At 35.7% G+C, this 21,565-nt stretch overlaps 2 protein-coding genes across 4 annotated transcripts; both read left to right on the top strand.

Annotated features, from left to right (window-relative positions):
• Nucleotides 1-7,095: 7,095 nt before the first annotated feature.
• LOC116142867 (choline transporter protein 1) lies at nt 7,096-14,168 on the top strand. 3 transcript variants are annotated; one of them, XM_031428277.1, is made up of 12 exons: nt 7,097-7,477; nt 8,325-8,683; nt 8,901-9,046; nt 9,544-9,727; nt 10,326-10,399; nt 10,482-10,595; nt 11,474-11,830; nt 12,030-12,290; nt 12,391-12,474; nt 13,186-13,329; nt 13,761-13,968; nt 14,150-14,168. In XM_031428277.1, the coding sequence occupies exons 1-11, from the start codon at nt 7,290-7,292 to the stop codon at nt 13,944-13,946; spliced, it is 2,097 nt and encodes a 698-aa protein (XP_031284137.1). In that variant the 5' UTR covers nt 7,097-7,289; the 3' UTR covers nt 13,947-13,968; nt 14,150-14,168. The 3 variants fall into 3 exon arrangements, with proteins under 3 accessions (XP_031284138.1, XP_031284137.1, XP_031284136.1); XM_031428276.1 differs by lacking the exon at nt 14,150-14,168 and having other exon boundaries at nt 13,761-14,062; XM_031428278.1 differs by lacking the exons at nt 12,391-12,474; nt 14,150-14,168 and having other exon boundaries at nt 7,096-7,477; nt 13,102-13,329; nt 13,761-14,062.
• A 698-nt stretch (nt 14,169-14,866) lies between these two features.
• Nucleotides 14,867-17,129, top strand: LOC116142868. Its single transcript, XM_031428279.1, has 3 exons — nt 14,867-14,917; nt 16,653-16,734; nt 16,873-17,129. Exons 2-3 carry the CDS (start codon nt 16,659-16,661, stop codon nt 16,974-16,976), a joined length of 180 nt encoding a protein of 59 aa, XP_031284139.1. The 5' UTR covers nt 14,867-14,917; nt 16,653-16,658; the 3' UTR covers nt 16,977-17,129.
• Nucleotides 17,130-21,565: the final 4,436 nt, after the last annotated feature.

Below are 21,565 nucleotides of genomic sequence, written 5' to 3'. Positions count from 1 at the left end.
TTATGCACACACCAGTGAGGGAAAATTAGAACCTAGGTCTTTGAGATGCATATTCTTAGGTTACCAAGAGGGGACTAAAGGGTACAGGTTGTGGGAAAGAGAGGCATTGGGGTAAAAGTCATTATAAGTAGAGATGTTATTTTTAACGAAAATCTTTTTCCTTGTAGAATCTCTAATAATCCTGCAGGTACCTCTACCACTGAGGAAATTAGTCAAGATCAGTATAATGGGACACAAATTGAGGTGGAGCAGGTCAAAGTTCAAACTGAACTGGAAAACCAAGAGCAAACACCTACAACTTCAGATCTGGAACATGAATCAGAGGATGATCAAACTGAAATTTCAGATCAGCCCCAACAAGAGTCACTGGCACAATACCAACTCACCAGAGACAGAACCAGGAGAGAAATCAGACCTCCTGCAAGATACTCATTTGTTGACTTAGTGTTTACAGCGTTGGTTACAGGTGCTGAAATTCAGAGAACTGAACCAGACAGCTACGATGAAGCAATAAGGTCCAAAGATAGGAAGAAATGGCAAGCTGCCATGGAAGAGGAGATGCACTCCTTGAAGGTAAATGGGACTTGGTCCCTTGTACCCTGTCCTAAAAATCAGAAGCTTATTGACTGCCGATGGTTGTATAAGGTAAAGGAAGGTATGACTTCTACTGATCCTCCTAGATTTAAAGCTAGGCTTGTAGCAAAAGGCTACACCCAAAGGGAAGGGATTGATTTCAATGAAATCTTCTCCCCTGCAGTCAAATATAAAACCATTAGGATCATGCTATCTATAGTTGCACATCTAGACCTAGAACTAGAACAATTAGATGTAAAAACTGATTTCCTGCATGGTAATCTAGATGAAAAAATCTTCATGAAACAGCCTATGGGTTTTATTGACAAAAACTGTCCTGAACGTGTTTGCCTATTACACAAATCTTTGTATGGGCTTAAACAAGCCCCTATACAATGGTATAAAGGTTTGACACCTTCATTACTAGTACAGGATTCAAAAGAAGTGAGTATGACAGTTGCTTTTATATGATTTAGATTTTGGTATGCCTGTGTATTTACTGCTTTATGTAGATGACATGTTGCTAATTAGTAAATCGAAAATCAGAATAAATGACTTGAAAATGCGACAACTATGTTGGGACTATGGCAACAATGTAACACACGATTTGTCCATGATCTTTGCATCAATTCTCTCTGGTTTGTTCCAGAAAATTGTGTTGAAGATAAAGGTTGATTTGTTTTTACAACCCATATTTCTAAATTTATTATTAGAATTACATTTTTGGCACTTTTTATCATAGTTTGAAATAGAGGTGGGCATTTGGGACTGGGCCCAAAACCCAGTCCTAGGAGGCCTGGTCCCAAAACGGGACCAGGCCTAAGGAAGAGGGCCCAGGCTTGGGCCCAATTTTTTTTACACATTTTCGTTTTAGTCCCTTGTATAATTGCATAAAACCTCCTATAAATTTTAAAATAAACAAAAATTATAGGGGTTAAAAGGAAATTTTATAAAATTTATTAAAGAAAAAATCTTCCAAGCCTAAAAAATTTATAAAATTTATAAATTTTACCCCTAAAAAATACTAAAAACCCCCTACAAATTTTTGTTTTGCCCCCAAAATATAAAAAAAAATCGAGGGGGGAAAAATAAATTTTTCAGGCCCATAAGACTGGTCCTAGGACTGGTCCTGGACCCATAGGACCAGTCCTAAGGACCGGTCTGAGTCTTAGAGTTTCTCATGGGCCTGGGACCATGAGCGATTGGTCCCATTTTGGACCAGTCCCAAACGGGCCCAAGCCTGGGCTTGCTTGGGACCTGTCCTTGCCCAGCTATAGTTTGATCCCAGGCCCATGAGCGACTGGTCCCATTTTGGACCAGTCCCAAACGGGCCCAGGCCTGGGCCTGCTTGGGACTTGTCCTTGCCCAGCTATAGTTTCAAACTAGATCATGGATACCTGTTTGCATTATCAAATGGACACTTAAATCAATTTTTTTTATCACATATACCCCTTTGTGCTAACACTGTGTAAGGTTTGCAAAACACTTTCTTATAAACTCAAAGTTACCATTTTACTCATTTACCACAAACGAAAACATAATGAAGTTAGGGTAAAAGGGTATCCATGTAAGGTTTCAAATTTTGAGGGTGGTATATGATAAAAAATGTGAATTGATATCTGAATGATAAATTTAAAAACCTTAAGAGGGTGTTTGGTTGGGGGTAATGTGGGATTATTGGAGTTATATTATCTTATATTACTTGATTACCACGTTTAATTGTCAAGTAAGTAATATAAGATTCCAGTAATTTTCAAACACCAATAGTAGTTACTGTTGGTAATATTGGAGGTAATCTGATTACTTCAATTTTCTTAGGTATTCTAAATTACCAGGGTAATTTTTTTTTTTTTTTTATAATTCTATCCCTTATTGATAAAATTTTAGGACAATAATGCCATTATTTTTGAATTTATTTATATGAATATAGCTTTTACCATTTCACCCCAATTAATTAACTGTTTGGACAAAATTACCCTTAAATTCAAAACAAATTGTAGCCCACCCCCACCCACCTGCCGCGGCCAGCCGCTGCCGCCACCAGAACGATGCACGGAAGGCCGAAAATGGCCGCCGTGGGCCGATATGGATGTGGCCGGAAATGGCCATATGACGCACAGAGGCCATTTCCTGCCTTCCATGCACCGTTAGGTTGCCTGCTGCCAATGGTCTGCGGTGGTTGCCGACGACCGGCAGTGGCTGGGTTTGTGGGGATGCTTTGTTGATTTTCCAAACTTTTATTACGGGGTTGTTTTTGCTAAGTTTTTAAATACAAGGGGGTTATAATAATCCAAATAATAAACAATATTAAAAAATAATATAATAATAATATATAATTAGAGGACAATTCAGTAATTTAAATAACATACCCACCAATTTATTCCTTCCAACCAAACATATTAATATAACATATCCATCAATTAACCAAACACATTTTCCTAAAGATTCTTAGTAATCTTCAAGGTAATCTAACTTTCTAGTAATCCAACATTCCCTAAATCAAACGCCCCCTAAGGATAGTCTATGATATTATCTTATAAAAAAATATATTTAAATAAGGTCGGTCATAAAAGACAAACTATTTTATGGAATGCAAGGTTTTAAAACCCAACTCGGGGGGTGACCCGCTCAGGCGACCGGGTCACGGGTTAACCGGTTTAACCGACAGTTTAACCAATGGTTTGACAAATTTAAAATCTAGCAAACACACCCCTAATAAATACCATCAGACCCTATAGGTTTGAAATCTAGTAAACACAACCCCTGGCCAAATCAAATCGGCGATCAACTGGGAGAGCGGCAACGACACACCAGGGAGGGTGGATTGGGTGATGGGGAGGACGAATCAGCAGTTGGCAAGTTGAGGCATCGCCGGAAAGTGGCAGATCAGTGGTGAAAGTCAAACGGTTGTAGTGGCTTTTTTTGGCGAGATGACTATGGATCTTCGTAAACGACAACAAGGGAACTTGGGAGAAGGTAGATCGGTGGCTGAGGAGGCTTATCGATGTCAGAGAATGAGCGATCGACGTTGGGAAATGGAAGAAAAATTGTTGGACGACAAAATATCGCGCAGCGACAGGAGATGAAGCGTCATAGCCCCAAAGAAAGTCAGAAGGTGGATGGTCGCTAGAAAAGGGGAGGTCATCGCCGATTTGCATGTGGCCAGAGGGTGTGTTTGCTGGATTTCAAACCTTCAGGCACCAATGCGTATTAATAAGAGGTATGTTTGATAGATTTTAAACTTGAAACAGTTGAAAAGGTAACCTGACCCGGAGAAGGTCCCGTGCCCCGGTTCAACCAGTTGAGTCAGTTCGGGTTTTAAAACCATGATGGAATGTAAAGAGATGTGAGAGTATTTTGGTAATTGATGGAATTCAATGTGAATATGAAAAGAATAGTTAATATAGTTATTTTATATTAGCCCTTTTTCAAGGTGTTGACTTTACCAATTCTCCTATTGAAATGGCCTAACAACTGTGGTCTCTCATGTCTATATACCATGTGAGGATGTAATTGCAAGGCCTACAAATTTTGTTAGGGAATTTATTTCTAGTTCCATTGTTTTCCTTTTTAGTCTCATCTTCAAGTTTAAAGGAGAATATAATTGTAATAAATAAAATACTATTCTTCGTCTAACATACTTTTACTTCAAGGTTTTATATTTTTAATTATACAAAATTAATTTTTTTTCTTATGGCATCCCATAAGTTCCCTTCATTCTAGTTTTTTATATTTTAAAAGAGTTAGCTTTTCATTCCGTTTACTCATGTTATATACCCTTACCAGTTACCGTTGTTATTCTTAAAATAAAATTTTAGATATTTAAAAAAAAAAAAAATCAGAGCTAAAAGAAAAAATTCTTACAGATAATCCCAAGAACAGAGCATAATTAAACAACACAAAAACAATATAAGTTAAAATATTGACCAAGACTTTGAAAATATAAATAACAATAAATTTATATGTGAAGCAATTAAAAACTTAAAAAATTTATATTGTATAATATTTTTGTTTTAAATATGATTTAAATAGCATTAGAAAAATTAGACTTTATAATATAATAGCGGAGTATCAGAAGTATTAGAAAGAAATAGAAAATAAAGTTAATTTAATATAAGAGTAAATTTATTAAAAAACAAGAATTTTTTTTTTTTTTTTTTGGTTCAGAAAAAACGAGACTTTTTTAATCCACTCTTTTCTTAACCAATAAACCCCTCAAAAGAAATTTTCGGATACATAAAATAAAAATTGATTTTTTTTGTTATTTTTATTTAAGAAAGTATTTGAATGCATTTTATTGTTTAATTAAACATGCAATAAATATTTTTCTAAAAGAAGGTTTTTAATTTAAAAAACATTTTTTTAAAATTTCTAACTACCACTTACCTAATAATTTTCTAAAAATGATATAGGCTGAGTTTGTTTCAGTTTTGGGAATACTACTTTAGTATTCCCAAAAAAGTTAAACAGTAAAATACTCAAAAATTCAGATTTTTGGGAATACTACTCTCAATATTATTCAACTTTTTTTAAACCCTTTAAATTTGATAATTTAATTAAATACTCATAAATATTTTTTTTAAAATTACAAAAACACCCTAATAATCCACATTTACCAGATTTCGGCCACTACCACCGGAAAATGGCCGGAATCTGGTAGGATGGCGCACTACCGGCTGAATCTGGCCTGTAGTGCGTCGATCTGGCCGTTGACGGCCAGATCTTTGGCCGTAACAGTCGGTCACGACGGCCAACAAACGGTCGTTGTTGACCATCAACGACGACCGTTTGTTGGCCGTCATTGAGAGCAAATACGGCCAGATCTGGCCGTTGACGGCCAGATTTGGCTGTTGATCTGGCCTTTTCCGGTCAGATCCACCGTGGATCTGGCCGAAAAAGGTCATAGCGACGCATGACCGGCAAGATCCAACCGGTCATGCGCCTATAAGGCGACTCCGGCCACCTCTGGTGGTGGTCGCCGGCTGGAGGTGTTTGAGGGTGGGTTAGGGGTATTTTTGTTAACTTTTAATGTTTTATTATAGGGGGTATTTTGTAAAAAAATAAACATAAAGAGTATTTTATTAATTTATAAATTCTACATCGTAATACCCGCCCAATTCAACTTTTTTTTAATTTTTTTCAAAAAACTTTTTCCAAAACCCCCAAATTTTGAACCAAACGGAGCCATATTTTTATTCAGAAATATTATTTGACTAAGTCACAAAACCCTTATCCCATGAAAAAGAAAAAGTAAAATTCTGCCTTTTAACTCATCGACGTTTCGCCATCGTTGGATAGTATCTCGAGATGAAGCCCAAACACTTTCCAAGACCATCAGCGGTCTGCACAGTAAGGAATATGTACCTCACAGCACACAGCAGGCGCTTTACTAGTTGTGTCCTTATCAGAATAAGCGGCGGAAAAAATACTGTTAGCTCCATGATGGTTCGGTTTTATTTTAATTAATTAATTAATTAACTGCTCTTGCGGTCTGGCCAATTCCATATACGGCTCGCCGTACTTTTAATTGCAATATATATATATTTTGCAATTAAAAATAATTTAGTAGACAATATAAGATACACAAAATTGTTTAAATAAATATTTTTAAAGATACAAAATTAATAATTTTAACGAGATTTATGAGTTTTCTTAATTTAAATGATATATATTAATACTTAGTAGTAGAATAGTACTTAAATAAATGAATCTTAAGTGGTTTTTTTTTTTTTTTTTTTTTTTTACGAAAATGATTCAAGAAATTCATAAAATGAAGACGAATAATTTTTTCTAATAATCAAATACTAATTTAATAAAAAATTGAAAATGATAATGGATAACTTTCCAAATTAAATCATGTATTTTAAATATTTACCAGTATAATAACATAAATACTAATTTCTACTAGATTATACATTAATCACCCATAACAAAAATAATAAAGATCGATAACAAACAAATCTTATAAACTTTCTCTTACAAACCTAACGTGACAATTAATAATTGATTTATGATAAATTTTTCGTGTCTACTAATGTCACCTGCAATGTGGTGGGAGTGTCACATCGGGTTTATGAAAGAAAGTTTGTAAGATTCGTTTGTTAGCATAATATTACTCTAATAAAAATAATTAAATAGCCAAGAAATTGTTTTGACGATCAAAGAGATTTTATTCTCTTTTTTGAGTTATAGATTCAAACCTTAGGGCCACCTATCATAATAATATTATAATTTATCTAATTATTTTGGTTTATACAGTATTTAATAGACCTCAAGATTAGTTGAGACACACGTAAACTATCTCGAAAACTCTAATTAAAAAATAAAAAATAAATAAAACTAATAAGCAATTCTTTAAGCCCCACATAAGCCAAGCCAAGCCGACAAAAGATTCCCAATCTGAGCCAGAAGGCGTCGATTCTGTAAACACTAATTAATTATTAATTTTGTTTCAAGAGACAGCATACTCAAATATCTTTGTCTTAAAAACCAAACAAAAAATTATTAAAAATATTCCAAATCTAAAGCCTCCCCCTATTTGCTCTTACTTTCTTTTTCTCTTTTCACTCACCCAAGCTTCACTAGCTTCTACTCTACTCACTCCCCTCTCTACTTCTCTCTCAAATACCTCTCTTCTTTCTCACTCTAGTTGCAGAAAGATCACATTTTTCACAGTGACAGCTTAGTATCCGGAGAGTTTGTTGTGTGAAGAAGCCATGAGAGGACCTTTGGGAGCAGTTATAGGGAGGTACCCATCAAGTGATGGAAGTGTTCCAATTGATGGTGGAATCATAAGGCACAACAGGAAATGTAGGGATATTGCATTTCTTGTTATATTTATAGCATTTTGGGTGGCCATGATTGTTAACTCTAGCTTTGGATTTAACCAAGGAAACCCACTAAGGTAAGGTTTTGATAATACCCACTTCATCTACTTGATAATTCTCCATATGGGTTGCTTTTTGTTTTGGTAAAGTTTGATTTTTTTTTTTCTATTTATGGTATGTTTTATTGTCATCACCATTTGGTTCCTTTTCTGCCAGTCATATATCTGATTTGTCTCTTATGTTTTGCCATTTCATTACCTTTTTCATATGCTTTAATATATAATATGTGGTTTTTTTTTTCTATCAAAAGTGTATGTATCATGTTGTTAGGTTGTATTTAGTGCGACAATTGGGTTCTCATCTTTGTTCAAGTATCCTTTTCATCAGTTTGGTTGGTGAAGAATTCGAGGTGAAGAGATGAAGTAATAGATACAGAATGACTGGAGTCTAGAGGACTTTAGCTCTTCTTATGTTCAACTGTAATTATATGTCATGATTGATGTTATACTTATAGCAAATATGGGTTAAAACCAAAGTCACATAAATTTCGTAATTGGCTCACAATCAGATGATGGTAATTGTTAGGGATTATATTTAGCCCTAATGGGTATTCATTCCTCTAACGTGAGTCCATTTTGGTGTTGTTTTCATCAGGTTCATTAGCATATAATTAATCTAGAATCTACGTACTAACGAGTACCTTTGGCAACAAAACCTTTCATTGCATTATTCTACTATAGGCGGAGTTGGTTACTAGTTCAAGATTTTGCAATAGTTATGCTTATGGTTATTCTGTTTTACGAGTACACAAACATATATTTTGCTTGCTTGCTCTCAGTTTATAAACTTTTTGGGGTACCTTTCGAGTTTGTTTTCTATTCATTAATTTACTTTATGTGGTTTAATTCTACTGTGCCTTACCAGGCTTACATATGGGTTGGACTACAAAGGTAACGTATGTGGTGACAGGCATGCGGATCCTGGCCTTCGTGAACTGGAACTGAGATATTGGCTAAATCCTAATCAGGTTTATCAAAGTGGTTTGAAGGACGGCCAATTAAAGTTGGAAAATGCCCGGAGTATATGCTTGTTGGATTGCCCTATCCCGGCTGAGGATTCACTAAATTGGGTCTGTGATTATCCAGAGGGAGAAATTCGTCTCAATATGGACGACTGGATTGATAGAAATTATGATTATTTTGAATTCCTTACGCCAGCAATGCGAAACAGCTCTCTTCAACTTCAGGGTCCTTGTTATCCTGTCTTGTTTCCAAGTGTAAATGGTAGGTGAAGATATTTTGTTTTGATTGTGCTGTTTAATATATTAACATGTACATTCATATGTATGCGTTCTATATGCTATTTGCGTATGGAATCTGTGCTACCTGTGATTTTCTTTGCTATAAAACTTTGGACATTAATGAAAAGAATTGCTTACTCTTTTACGGTTTCAGTTTGTCAATATATAAATATCTTCTCTTCCCATTATAATGTTTGCAGTTTATTGGAGCTGCCAATACTTAGCTCGTGTGTCAAATTTGTCTTTGAAGCATTGGCAACAGATGGGTGGAGTGAATATCAATGAGGACATTATAATTGATAAATCAATTCACAAGACGGTCAACTCTCGATCATCTGTATTAAAGGTTGAAAACTTTTTTTCTTTGCTTGTGGAATTATTGTAATATGTACATTAGAAATGAATGTCAAATTTATGCTATTGAGTAAGATATAACACAACTTGAAGGTTATAGTCATATCCATAACTCCACTTCTAGGACCTCACCAGGCAGGCCAACACCGGGCAATCTCATTTGGTAGGATAAAACACAATTTTGCATAGTTGTGCCATAACTGTGTGGCACTGAAGGTACACCAGTTGTAGGATCTGTCCGCCACCCAACTCCACTGCCCAAGCAATAGGAGTTGTTGAGACAACCTCCTAGTCCATGAAGGCTTACTTAGTGAATGGATAGATGCTGGTTACTTCAATCAATTGAGTAGTTTGCCAAGAGCTCTTTGAAGTAGTTTATTCTGTCAAAATTTACATCAAACTTTAATTATTTTATTCTTCTTCCCGTCTTTCTTTTGTTTAATCACATTGAATCCTGGAATGTAATATTTATTATCTGTGCTTTCGCAGAGATATATGGCAGATATTGGAAAGTCCTGGCCAGTATTGATTGTCTGTGGAGGACTCTTGCCACTGTTTCTCTCAGTGATTTGGCTGCTGATGATTCGGCATTTTGTTGCTGCAATGCCATGGATAACAGTTTCCCTCTTTAATATTCTCATAATATCTGTGACTATGTTTTATTACTTAAAAGGTATGTAATATATCTTTTACATTTCTTTCCTGGCTGCTATACCAAAGTTTGAGTTTTAATATCAGGAACATGCTGCTTATATCTAAGTCATGGTCATAAATATGATGGTTGAGCTGTGTTCCACAGCATATTGCTAGCAATTTGGAGTTTGTGCATGTTCTGCTGTCAAGAGTTCAGATCTCTCTAATGGCATTGTTATAAAGAAACGTATCATTGTTAGAGTCTCTGCGACTGTCATGAAATAATATGAGTTCATGACTTACCCATTAATAAAATTTATTCAGGAAATTGCATGTACTAATGGGAGGATGGCTACAGAAAATGTAGCTTATAAATGTGTAAGCATTTCTAAAAGGACTGCTAAAAGATAGTATACTGTTTCCCGCTTTGTACTACTTTCGTAATGCTAAGAATTTGAGGTTTCTATAGTGATCTCTTAATCATAGAGAAATTTTAGATTTCTGATTTCTTTCACCAGTTTGACTGAAGTATTTTTATTATGGTATCGATTTATCTACTTCATTTGCTTTTGTATTTAAAAGTGAGAATAATTTTCGATGAAAAATTGTGCTGATTATTTTGTCTTCTTTTCTTCTAGCTGGATGGATAGGGAACGATGCCATCTCCCCCATCATTGGTGTTCATGATCCATACTATCATGTATCTGCACGGGTGGGTTTAATCACTTACTCAGTTTACCTTTGGAAGTGTATATATATCTCACACTGATTTAATGCTCTTTTGTATCTTTCAGGAGCTAAATCATATCCGTGCTGTTGCTGTTCTTATGACCTTTATAATGGTTGTTGCCATTCTTACTTCAATTGCTATTGTTCGCCGCATCCTAATGGCAACATCTGTCCTGAAGGCAAGTGCTATGTCTACTCTATTATGCACAAAAATGAAAAAGAGAGAATACTGGATCTGCTGAAACTGTCTTCAATTTCAGTTTATGAAAGGGTTTTTCTAATTTTGAATGCACAACTATTTTCCTGAAGGTGATAGGGTTAGAGAACAGGGGAATGGGGATAGTCCTCCTTGGCTCCTTGTGGCCATGCTGGCCTTTCTCTGTTATGTGCTCTTAGATTTAATCCCAAGACATCCAACATTAATGCAGTTCCAGTCAGCCTCTGAAACCTGACCCTTTCAGCGGATAGATATCAAACAATGTATAGGCTTTTTTTAACTTCAGACTGAGATTTTTTTTTTTTTTTTTTTTTCCCCTCTTATAAGCTTGGAATTTGAAAATATACAATAGCATTCAAAAGAAGGTGGATCAAAGCAAAACAAGAATAAGTTAACTTTTTGATGACATAAAGCATCTGACTACATGGATACGTGGCTTTTGATATAAAGATATTTAACTTGCTACTTGTAGAAATATGATGAGAACACCAGAAAATCACCCCAAAACTCAATGAAATACTGTTAGTGAAAACTCAGTGGCACAGCTCTGTTTTAGGAACCAAACTGATGTATATTCTAATCTGAATTCCCCTTGTTGCCCCTGTCCACTGAATTTCCCAGGCTGCCCTTTTTCTTCTTCTTGTACAATTTAGTTATAGGAGGCTTATCAAAATATCTTTTTGAACTATACATTTGCCTATCCTAGAGAACACCAGCATCCATAATTTGACTTTATTTTTAATTAATGAATTAGGTTAATGTCATCTGGGGTATGAATGATTTTACTTTCTTATCATGCTCTTTTTATTTCATTGCTTAAGATCTTAAATTTCTTTTCAGGTTGCTGCAAAGGTCATTGGAGAAGTTCAAGCACTCATAATTTTTCCAATCATACCCTATTTGATGCTTGCAATTTTTTATATGTTCTGGATTTCAGCTGCTCTTCATTTGTTCAGTTCTGGCCAGGTTGTTCAAAATAAGTGCAATTCCAACTGCTGTGCCTATGATCTTGTGTCAAAAAGTGTGAACTGTGATCGCTGCTGTGGTTATAGCATCCATTACACTCCACATATTGCTATTGCCATCTTTTTCCACCTCTTTGGATGCTACTGGGCTACTCAATTTTTCATTGCATCGTCTTCGACTGTAATTGCAGGTTCTGTTGCCTCTTATTATTGGGCTCGTGGTGAAACATCGGTAAGCTACAAACATGTTGATATATGTACAAATTTTATATTTAGAAGCACAAATTCAAGCATGCATGTCATTTGCATCAATCAATATCTTTGTGAATTAGGTCTGTTTGTCACCCAAAAAATAAAAAAATAAAAAAAGAGAGAGAGAGAGAATTGTTTCTGTGTTCTTTCCTTGAATGCTTTTTTATTTCCCAATGCAGCCAGAGATTCCATTTCTTCCAGTTTTTTCCTCTATGAAACGGCTGCTGCGATACAGTCTTGGTTCTGTGGCTCTTGGATCCTTGATTGTGTCATTTGTAGAATCAATTCGCTTTATTCTTGAGTCAATTCGTCGCAAAATGAAAATTGGTGGTACTACACCTGATAGCTGGTATGGAAAGGCAGCATTTTATTCTTCTCGGGGTTGTCTGAGGGGCATAGAATGGACCATCAAATCCGTGAACCGCAATGCCTATATAATGGTAATCTCGGAAAAAAGTCTTTTTTTTTTTTCTTTTTTTTTTTTTTTGTTGTATGCCCATTTCTGTTGGTTGCTTGACCGTTTGTTCCTGATTGCTGTAGATTGCTATTACGGGAAAAAGCTTCTGTAGGGCTTCTGCTATTGCAACAGAGTTGATCATGAATAACATCCTTCGCATAGGGCGGGTGAATGTGATNGACTGTAATTGCAGGTTCTGTTGCCTCTTATTATTGGGCTCGTGGTGAAACATCGGTAAGCTACAAACATGTTGATATATGTACAAATTTTATATTTAGAAGCACAAATTCAAGCATGCATGTCATTTGCATCAATCAATATCTTTGTGAATTAGGTCTGTTTGTCACCCAAAAAATAAAAAAATAAAAAAAGAGAGAGAGAGAGAATTGTTTCTGTGTTCTTTCCTTGAATGCTTTTTTATTTCCCAATGCAGCCAGAGATTCCATTTCTTCCAGTTTTTTCCTCTATGAAACGGCTGCTGCGATACAGTCTTGGTTCTGTGGCTCTTGGATCCTTGATTGTGTCATTTGTAGAATCAATTCGCTTTATTCTTGAGTCAATTCGTCGCAAAATGAAAATTGGTGGTACTACACCTGATAGCTGGTATGGAAAGGCAGCATTTTATTCTTCTCGGGGTTGTCTGAGGGGCATAGAATGGACCATCAAATCCGTGAACCGCAATGCCTATATAATGGTAATCTCGGAAAAAAGTCTTTTTTTTTTTTCTTTTTTTTTTTTTTTGTTGTATGCCCATTTCTGTTGGTTGCTTGACCGTTTGTTCCTGATTGCTGTAGATTGCTATTACGGGAAAAAGCTTCTGTAGGGCTTCTGCTATTGCAACAGAATTGATCATGAATAACATCCTTCGCATAGGGCGGGTGAATGTGATTGGAGATGTTATTCTATTTCTTGGGAAATTGTGTGTCAGCCTCTCGAGTGCTGTTTTTGCTTTCCTCATGTTGGATACCCACAAATACAGATCTGCTCATAACAAGATATCCTCCCCGTTGTTTCCTGTGTTGGTAAGTTTTAGAATTCAATCCTAAATGTGATACATTCTAATTTAATTTGTGTTTCTTGAACCAATGAAGAAAGGCAATCTAACCGGAGGCCTATTTGAGTAGACGATTGAAAGATATATTGAAGAATGTATATCTAAGAATAGAAAAGCAAAATTGAGCTTAAATATGTCTGCCATGCTTCATAGTTTCTCTTCAATAATCTTATCTAAACACCATAGGTTAATTCAACACAAAAATGTTCTTGACTTGATTTGCCAGCATGGAAATTGTAGCTGTTGCAGGTGTAAACTGTGCTTAAGTACAGATCGGGATGATGTTTGGTGTCCAATTCTCATCTGAGAACTTTTAAAATCCTTGACTCATGAATAAGTTTTACAGTGTTGATGACTAAAACTAGGTTCTAATAATTTGAATGTTGGCTTGTTAAACAGGTTTGCTGGGGTCTTGGCTATGTTGTGGCGACTCTGTTCTTCGGAGTGGTGGAGATGTCAATTGATACAATCATCCTTTCGTTCTGCCAGGACTCAGAAGAGCACCAAGGCACAGCTCAATATGCTCCTCCACTTCTCATTGAAACCCTCAATGACCAAAATGAGATGCAGAGACTAACTCAATGACCCTTTTGAAGATAAAATCAATGTATAATTTTTTTTTTCCTTTATTACATATAATTAATAGAATTCAGGAACCTATTTATATTAGCAATGCTATTGCATTTGCATCATTTTGTTCATTTTCTATAGCTATTTCTACATTCCATGCCTTTTTTAATCCTTCCCTGTATGTTATTTCATGTTCTTTTGCAAAAAACAAAAAGAAGTAAATCTGTCTGCAATTTGAAAGCAAAATGCTACAATTTGATCATTCAAGAGCTAATCCCCAAGAAAGGTCAAGTTGCATACAGCTGAGCTGAACCTGAACCTCAACGGAGCTAGAATTTGTCCTTGAGGATTCCAAAGACATGGCAACAAGACAAGACGAACCTTATTCCAAAGTTTATGACTTTATGTCCACATAAGTCAAAGTTAGTCAAACTGTTTACTTAATAAATCTCTCGAGATCTTAGAATTGTCAGTTGAATAAAAGTTTTAATGACCACCCTTATTAGTGTTTAGAGAGACTCGAAGTCAAGAGTTCATAAATCTCTTTTTGCTCAAACTACTCCTAATCTTGTCTCATGTAATTGACATTAAAAAATTACGAGGATTATTTAAAAGAAAAAAACCCTTAATTGACATTTTTGTTAAAAATTTAGAGGAATTCTGTTAATTATATAAAAAAAATATTTAGGGATACTTTAGACTTTTTACATAAATTCTACAAATAGTTGATAATTAATAAGGACCTAAGTGTTACTTTTAGATTCTACTGGACCTTGAAAACTAAAGCCAAACCTCAAGGACCAAAATGTACTTGACTCGTTACTTGGGTCTCGAATTAAGCACGTTCGATTGCCCTGGGCTGGGTCCGTCCGCTGGCCCAGGCCCGTTAAAAATATATAAACACGAAAAACCACCTCTCACTTCCTCTATGGTTAGCAGCGGTACGGTTAATTGAAGCAGAAGAGTATTGAACTCTTGTTTCTAAGGTACACTCCCGACTCCACTCTCTTTTTTTTGAAATTGATCTCATATCTTATGAATGTTTGAAAATAAGATGGTTTTTATTGTTATAGAATTGGGTTCGGCTCGGTTCTACTTATGAATTGATATAACTTTCATAGTTTCTTGTCAAGAAGGAAAAAAAAAAAAAAAAAAACTCAATTTGCTGATTCTTTCTTTCTGCTCTTTTGATTATATTTTGGTAGTTTCTATTTGCTCTAGTTCGTGTTGTACTTGTTTGTTTCAGTATGTTTCTGGAAACAATATAAATTAACTAGATACTTGTCTTTAAAGTAAATTTAGTGAGCGTAGTTGGAAAATCTGAAGGAACGATCTTTTAGGCGATATGTTCCTCCTTAATTGATTTTAGGTGCCATTTAAAGTATAATTTAAGTGTAACATTTTCTTTTTTATGTGAAATGATGATTTATTGTTGTTTCTTTCAACTATATATTAGTTTGAAATTTTAAGATGGTGTGTGCTGAATATTGAGTTATTTTGATTTGTTGGGCAAAGAGACCTTAAAATTTGAATGCAAACCCAGTGTTCCATTCAACAGATTGAGATTTTCATTCCCTTGAATTATTGTGGATTATTAAATTGTATGGCTTTTCTTGGAAAGAAAAGCGTCCCAGGAAATGCTGAGTATTCATGAAATCTAACTTATTAGTATTATTTATTCACTGGATGTAATTGACCTGATGGCTCATTTTCAAGAAAAATGTGCGACCATTGTACTTTAGGACCAACCTTGTCGAACATCCGTACACCCACGAAAAAATTCTGCTCTATCAGCTGTTCTTCTCTATGAAATTTGCAGCCTGCAATCTCTAACCTATTATGCTCTTTTACATATAGAAGGGCCAAGATCATTTTCACCACCATTTTATTCCACTGAATATTGTAGGACAGAAATTACTTATTTAGAAGCTCACTGCCAGTAATGACTTACTTTCCTAGTTGATACATTTAAAGCATGGTGTTAACCATCTGCCTCTCAGCAACTGTCATTTTGGCCTTATGGACTAACTTTGAGGGCTGCATGTCTCAATTGGGAATTAGCAACTGGTGAATGGACTTCTTGGCCATGTCCATTGATGGCAGCAGGTTGTATTCATGACATTTATTTACAACTCTTGCTATGAACCATGACAGAGCAGTTTTGGGAGAAAGGAACAGTTGATAAAATTGGAATTTAAAAGCAACTTGGATATGACCATTTGAAGTTGGAAACATTGTATGCTGGTTCTCCCACTGTAACTTCTTGTTCAGGGTTTTGAAGTTTTTTCATTAATGTGACAGTGAGAACACCAATTAGAAATGCTTTCCATGCCTTTTGCCAGGAATATCGTATTTCAGGAAATACTTGCTTAGATTGGTTCCTGTGTTCATTCTTGAGGTTAAGCCCTTTTCACTTAGACCAAGGCTCAAATGGTAGGCTGAACAAATTTGTGAAAGCTTCATTGCCGACTGATTTAAAAGTTAAAACTGCACACATCTTGAATGCATTTCTAACTGATTACATGGTGGAACAGCTGCACATGTCTTCTGTAACCCCAGTGCCACATTACTACACTTAATAGTGTTGGAAAGTTTAAGCGCGAAGCATACAAGATTGTTATTTCCTTTTGATCCATTAGCATGTACTTTTTTATCAGATTTAAATTGTTGTTTAAGTTTAGAATGTCATTACACTGAACAGACTTGGATGGATATTTGCAGCTAGAAATGGGAACCAGGGGAGTTATTGGAGATAAATGGTCCATGAGGATTCTCTGGGCCTGTGCAATTGGAAGTGCAATTGGTATGTCTCGATAACCTTTCTTGTCAGATTCTTGCCTAACATATTTTGTTTAACTGACAAATGATTAAAATTTCTTGTGTTTTTACTCTTCCACATGCTATTGAATTTGATGATAGATATTTGTTGTTATTTGTATAGGTCTGTATATGGTTGCTGTAGAGAGACAAACGCAGAACAGACACCGAATGTTGGCTGAAAGTCTAGAAGCAGCTGAAGCAGAAGGCGCTGGAGATGAAGTTTAAAGGTGGATGTTCCTAAATTTGAATGAACTTTTTTTTGTAACAACTTTTTAAAGAACTACCCAATATTTCAAACTGGGGGTCCTTTTTTTTCATGTAAAAGGCTTTTGTTTATTTGTTCTTCGGAATTCCCAATGGAAATCAGGATAAATGTTCCCAAACAAATTTGATGAAATAGAGCCATCATACTGCCTAATGGTTTAGAATTAAAACTTCCAATAAGTTTTTGCTATTTTATTTTTATCATATAACATCGCGTGTTAAAAAAAGCAAAACGATATTAAATGTTAAAAAGAAAGAATAAACGACTTTTTCAACCTAAATAATGGCATAGTGACATTTTTCCACACACATATTTTTTAAAAACCATTTTATTATCTAAATTTATATTATGTTTTCGATGCCGTCATAGTTGCGATTTCATATTATTATCGTTCTTTTCTTTAATTATCACTCACTAAGATCTTTCAAAACCCTACTTTGGAAGACCCCTCCAATACCATTATTTTCTTTCCTAATCATCACTCAGTAACATCTTTTAAAACCTTACTTTCGAAGACCCTTTCAATTGTTGAAAATCAAGCGATTAGGATTTGTGTAACTGTTTTTTCTAAGTCAAATTTTAATCAATCCGAACTATTAAAATTTAACCTTTCACTGTCAAAAGACTTATTAGTTTTTCTTCTTCAAAAGCTCTATCTATTTAAACTGAGTTTGCTCTTTATTCATAAAATAATATTTTATATATAAAAGTATTTTTAAAGGTACCTGGTGAAAAAGTGTAATTAAGGCATTATTTGATGCAGGAAAAGCCGTTATCTCTTAAAAAAAGCTCAGGTTTGATTTAAAAAGAAGCAGTTTACTTAAAATATTATAATATAATAAATCCATGCGAAGAAATGGATGCGATTAATACATGTGGCAAAACTTCTGGAGGGTTTAGAGCTTACATGTTTTACAAAATAAATTTCGGAAGCCGAAACGAAGTTCCTGCAAAACCAGTTGGCGTCATCACTTACTCACCATGAACGTAAAAGAAGCTCATAAATCACTCTTCACAGAAGCTCCATGATTCCAGATTCCAACAACAAACCATGACAAGGAGTTTTGTGCTTCACTCTATTTTCTCCTCCTCTCCGGTACATTGTGAAATCTATTTATAGCTTGATAAAAGTTACACTCAGAGCAATGCAAAGCAGCAAACTTGGCAAAAAATGGCTCCACCAGAAAAATTTGCCTTTACGAGTTTCTTGTTATTACTATGCTTAAGCTTCAGTTTTGCTCACAGAGTTCTTTTGAATGATAAACTAAAAGCTGATACTGCTGGTGTCATCAATGCTGGTAAAGAAAAAGTAGATAGTGGCGATGTGGACATTGAGAAAGTGGTTGGAGTTGGGTAGGAACTGGGACTGGATTTGGTTCTGGTGGTACTGGATTTGGGTCAGGAACCGGCACCGGTCAGGTACAGGTGCTGGTCCAGGTTTCGGAGTGGTATCGGTTCTGGGACTGGTATGGTACTGGTACAGGTACAGGTTTGGTATGGTACTGGAGTGGTATCGTACTGGGGTGGAAGTGGCACTGTACCGGTATAGGTTTTGGAGCAGGTTCGGTACTGGTACAGGCTTTGGAAGTGGTACAGGTATGGAACAGGAACGGGTACTGGTACTGGTACTGGTATTAACACAGACTGCCCACATCAAAATACTTGTCCTAATCAGCCTATCCCCACTATCCCTATTCCTAATATCCCTGTCCCTAATTTTCCTATCCCTATTCCTAACATCCCATTCCTAATTTTCCTATCCCTATCTCTATTCCCCGTCCCTATCCATTTCCCTGTCCCAAACCCTTCCCATTCCTGCTAATCCAACACCGGTTGTGGCCAACCCCCCTTGCATTCCTTGCCAAAATGATGGGGAATTGGGCAAGCCCAGCCCAAGGGTGAATCCCATGTTTAGGACTGACTGAGTTCAGTCAAGATATTTAGCTCTGAATAAATTGTACTTTTTATTTGAAAAAAATTGAATAAAGTCACTCAATAATTAGAGTCTGAGCTTCATTTCTGCTACAATTTATGATTCAATAGTGAAATTAAATCATTCCATTTCTCAAGGTTATAGTTCTATTTTACCACCATTTTATGCAAAGTGACTTCAAATAATGTTTTTGGTTATGCATCTGGTAACTAACCTAGCAAAACAGACGAATGGCAAGTACGGTCTGGGCGTAAAGAGTACGAGCCCAACGGATACAGCGCCATTTTCTCAAGTCAGTATGTTTTAAACAGTACGGATGCACCGTGGTATAACCCTTTTGCAAGTCTATGGTACATAAGTAAACCCATCATATTAAAACGAGTGATAATACTCCTTCATACCCAAGGTTTATGTTGTAACAAAACACTCCAATTTTTAAGAAATGTTGTGAGAAACAAATTATGACACAATTTTATTTGGATAAGCACCATTTTATCCTCACTTTTAGCACACTTTTCAATACAAAATTTATCAACTGTCAGGCATATATTATTAAAATAATAATCATAAAAGAAAAAAATAGAAACTATAAATTTATATAAAAACTGTGAATAAAAAGGAATAAAAAAATATACAAAAATTACTTGTCATTTTTAAATTCATAAGATTTTCATTTTAATCAAGAAGTATAGAGTAATACTACACTTAAAAAATTTACAAAGATCTTCATACAAAAGATATGACAAAAAATGAATGGAGAGTGAATTAATGGTTTGACTTTATTTCACTTTACATTATTTTTTACCACCTCACTTTGTTTGAAAATCTTTGTAAGATTTCTTTTAAGTATGATTATTGTGAAAGTATGCTACATGTGAGGGTAAAATGGTACTTATTGAAAACTGAGGGATTTTGTTACTTTGCAAACCTTTGGGAGCATTGGTTATTTCACTAGACTTGAAGGAGGTCTATGTTACTCGCTCATTGCAAAACTTAACTGCAGCTAAAACTAAGTTAATGTCTTTTTCCCACCCAAAAAAGTTTAATGACACTTTCTCATCCTCAACTTTTAAAATACACTTGTATTACCCAAATATTAGAGGTTTCGATTCCGGGTACCCTACATTTTTTTAAGGAACCAGAACCGGAACCGACAGTTTCTTAAAATTTGGAACCAGAACCGAAACCAACGGTTCCGGTTTTAGTACTCAGAACCAGAACCTGTAACAATGGTTCCGATTCGGTTCTGGGTACCCTCAAAGTTACATGACCCCTCAAAAGTTTTTAAAATGGCAAAAAAACTCTTAAAAACTTACAAATACCCCCCCACCTGGCACTTGTTAACAAAAATAAAATTACAAATTATAAATTCAAAATTACAACTCCATTACTTTGTAAAGGTAGATTCTCAAAAGGCAAACCAACTTACTTTAAATATTATGAAATATAAATATAAATGTATTTATATTACTTTTTCACAAATGTTTTTATTAACCCCAATCTTTAATTTTATTATATAGTCTCGGTTCCGGTTCCTGGTTTCGGTCGGTCTAACTATAGGAACCGGAACCGCACAGTTGGTTCCAAAAATTTGGAACCGGAACCTACCCTTGACGACTGATTCTGGGTAGGAATTGGAACCAAACCCAGGGTACCCGCCGATCTGGTTCCAACTAGTTCTTTGAACACCCTACCAAATATTATGTTTTCACATGGTTTGAGTGGGAAATACAGTAATTTAGAAAGAAAAAAACCCCTCTACACCCTCCATTCATCGGAAAACAAACCTCTTTCTGGTTCGGTTTCTCCCTCCTTTGCAGAACCAATTCGACTGTTTTCTCACTAAAAATTTAACCTGAAAGCCACCACTCAAACCCCATTCATCCCCACTAGAAAACCAACCCTCCATCGGCCGCCCTCACTCACCGTTTCCACCCTCAACCCCACACTCTCCGTAGCCACCCCTGGTTGCTTAATTGTGGTGTTGTGTATTATTGGCCACCATTTGCCCCCCCCGCCACAAACACCTCCATTCATGCCCACCAGGTGTTTAGGGAATTCCTCAACAACTCTCTAGCCAAGCGTGCGTGCACGACAGGGATGATGGTGACACGTTAGGGTGCACATGGGGCTTTTGGAGAGGAAGATCCAGAGAGTCGATTGGTGGTGACAGGGACGATTTAGGTAACGAAATGACCTAAAAAGCACTGTGGTTCGCATGATCTTTTCCTTTTTTTCGATTACGACTCGGAAATCCCTTTTGAGACCACAATCAACTCACTGCATGGTTCCCATCTCTAAAACCCCTAACCTTCCCACGCCAATTGCACGCCTACTTGCTCTCCCACCTAGGGTTTCACTGTTTTTGCACGATTCTGCCTATTCCGGCTGGAAAATCAATCTTCCACCAACTTTTAACCTCCGATCTTCCTCTTATAAACCCATCAAAACCTGGTACTTGATTACTCGTCATTCGTGGGTCTTGATCGCTGCCCTTGCGTTCGCTGTCTTGAAATTTTAAGTTTTAATTTCAATTGCAAAATGTTTGTTGACTATTCTGCCCTCACTTATTACTACTTTGACATCTTACCTCCTATATGAAATTACTAATAAAAT

Source organism: Pistacia vera, unplaced genomic scaffold (genome assembly GCF_008641045.1).
Source record: "Pistacia vera cultivar Batoury unplaced genomic scaffold, PisVer_v2 Contig42, whole genome shotgun sequence".
In the NCBI taxonomy this organism is placed as follows: domain Eukaryota; kingdom Viridiplantae; phylum Streptophyta; class Magnoliopsida; order Sapindales; family Anacardiaceae; genus Pistacia; species Pistacia vera.
This window is presented reverse-complemented; position numbering and strand designations above follow the sequence as displayed.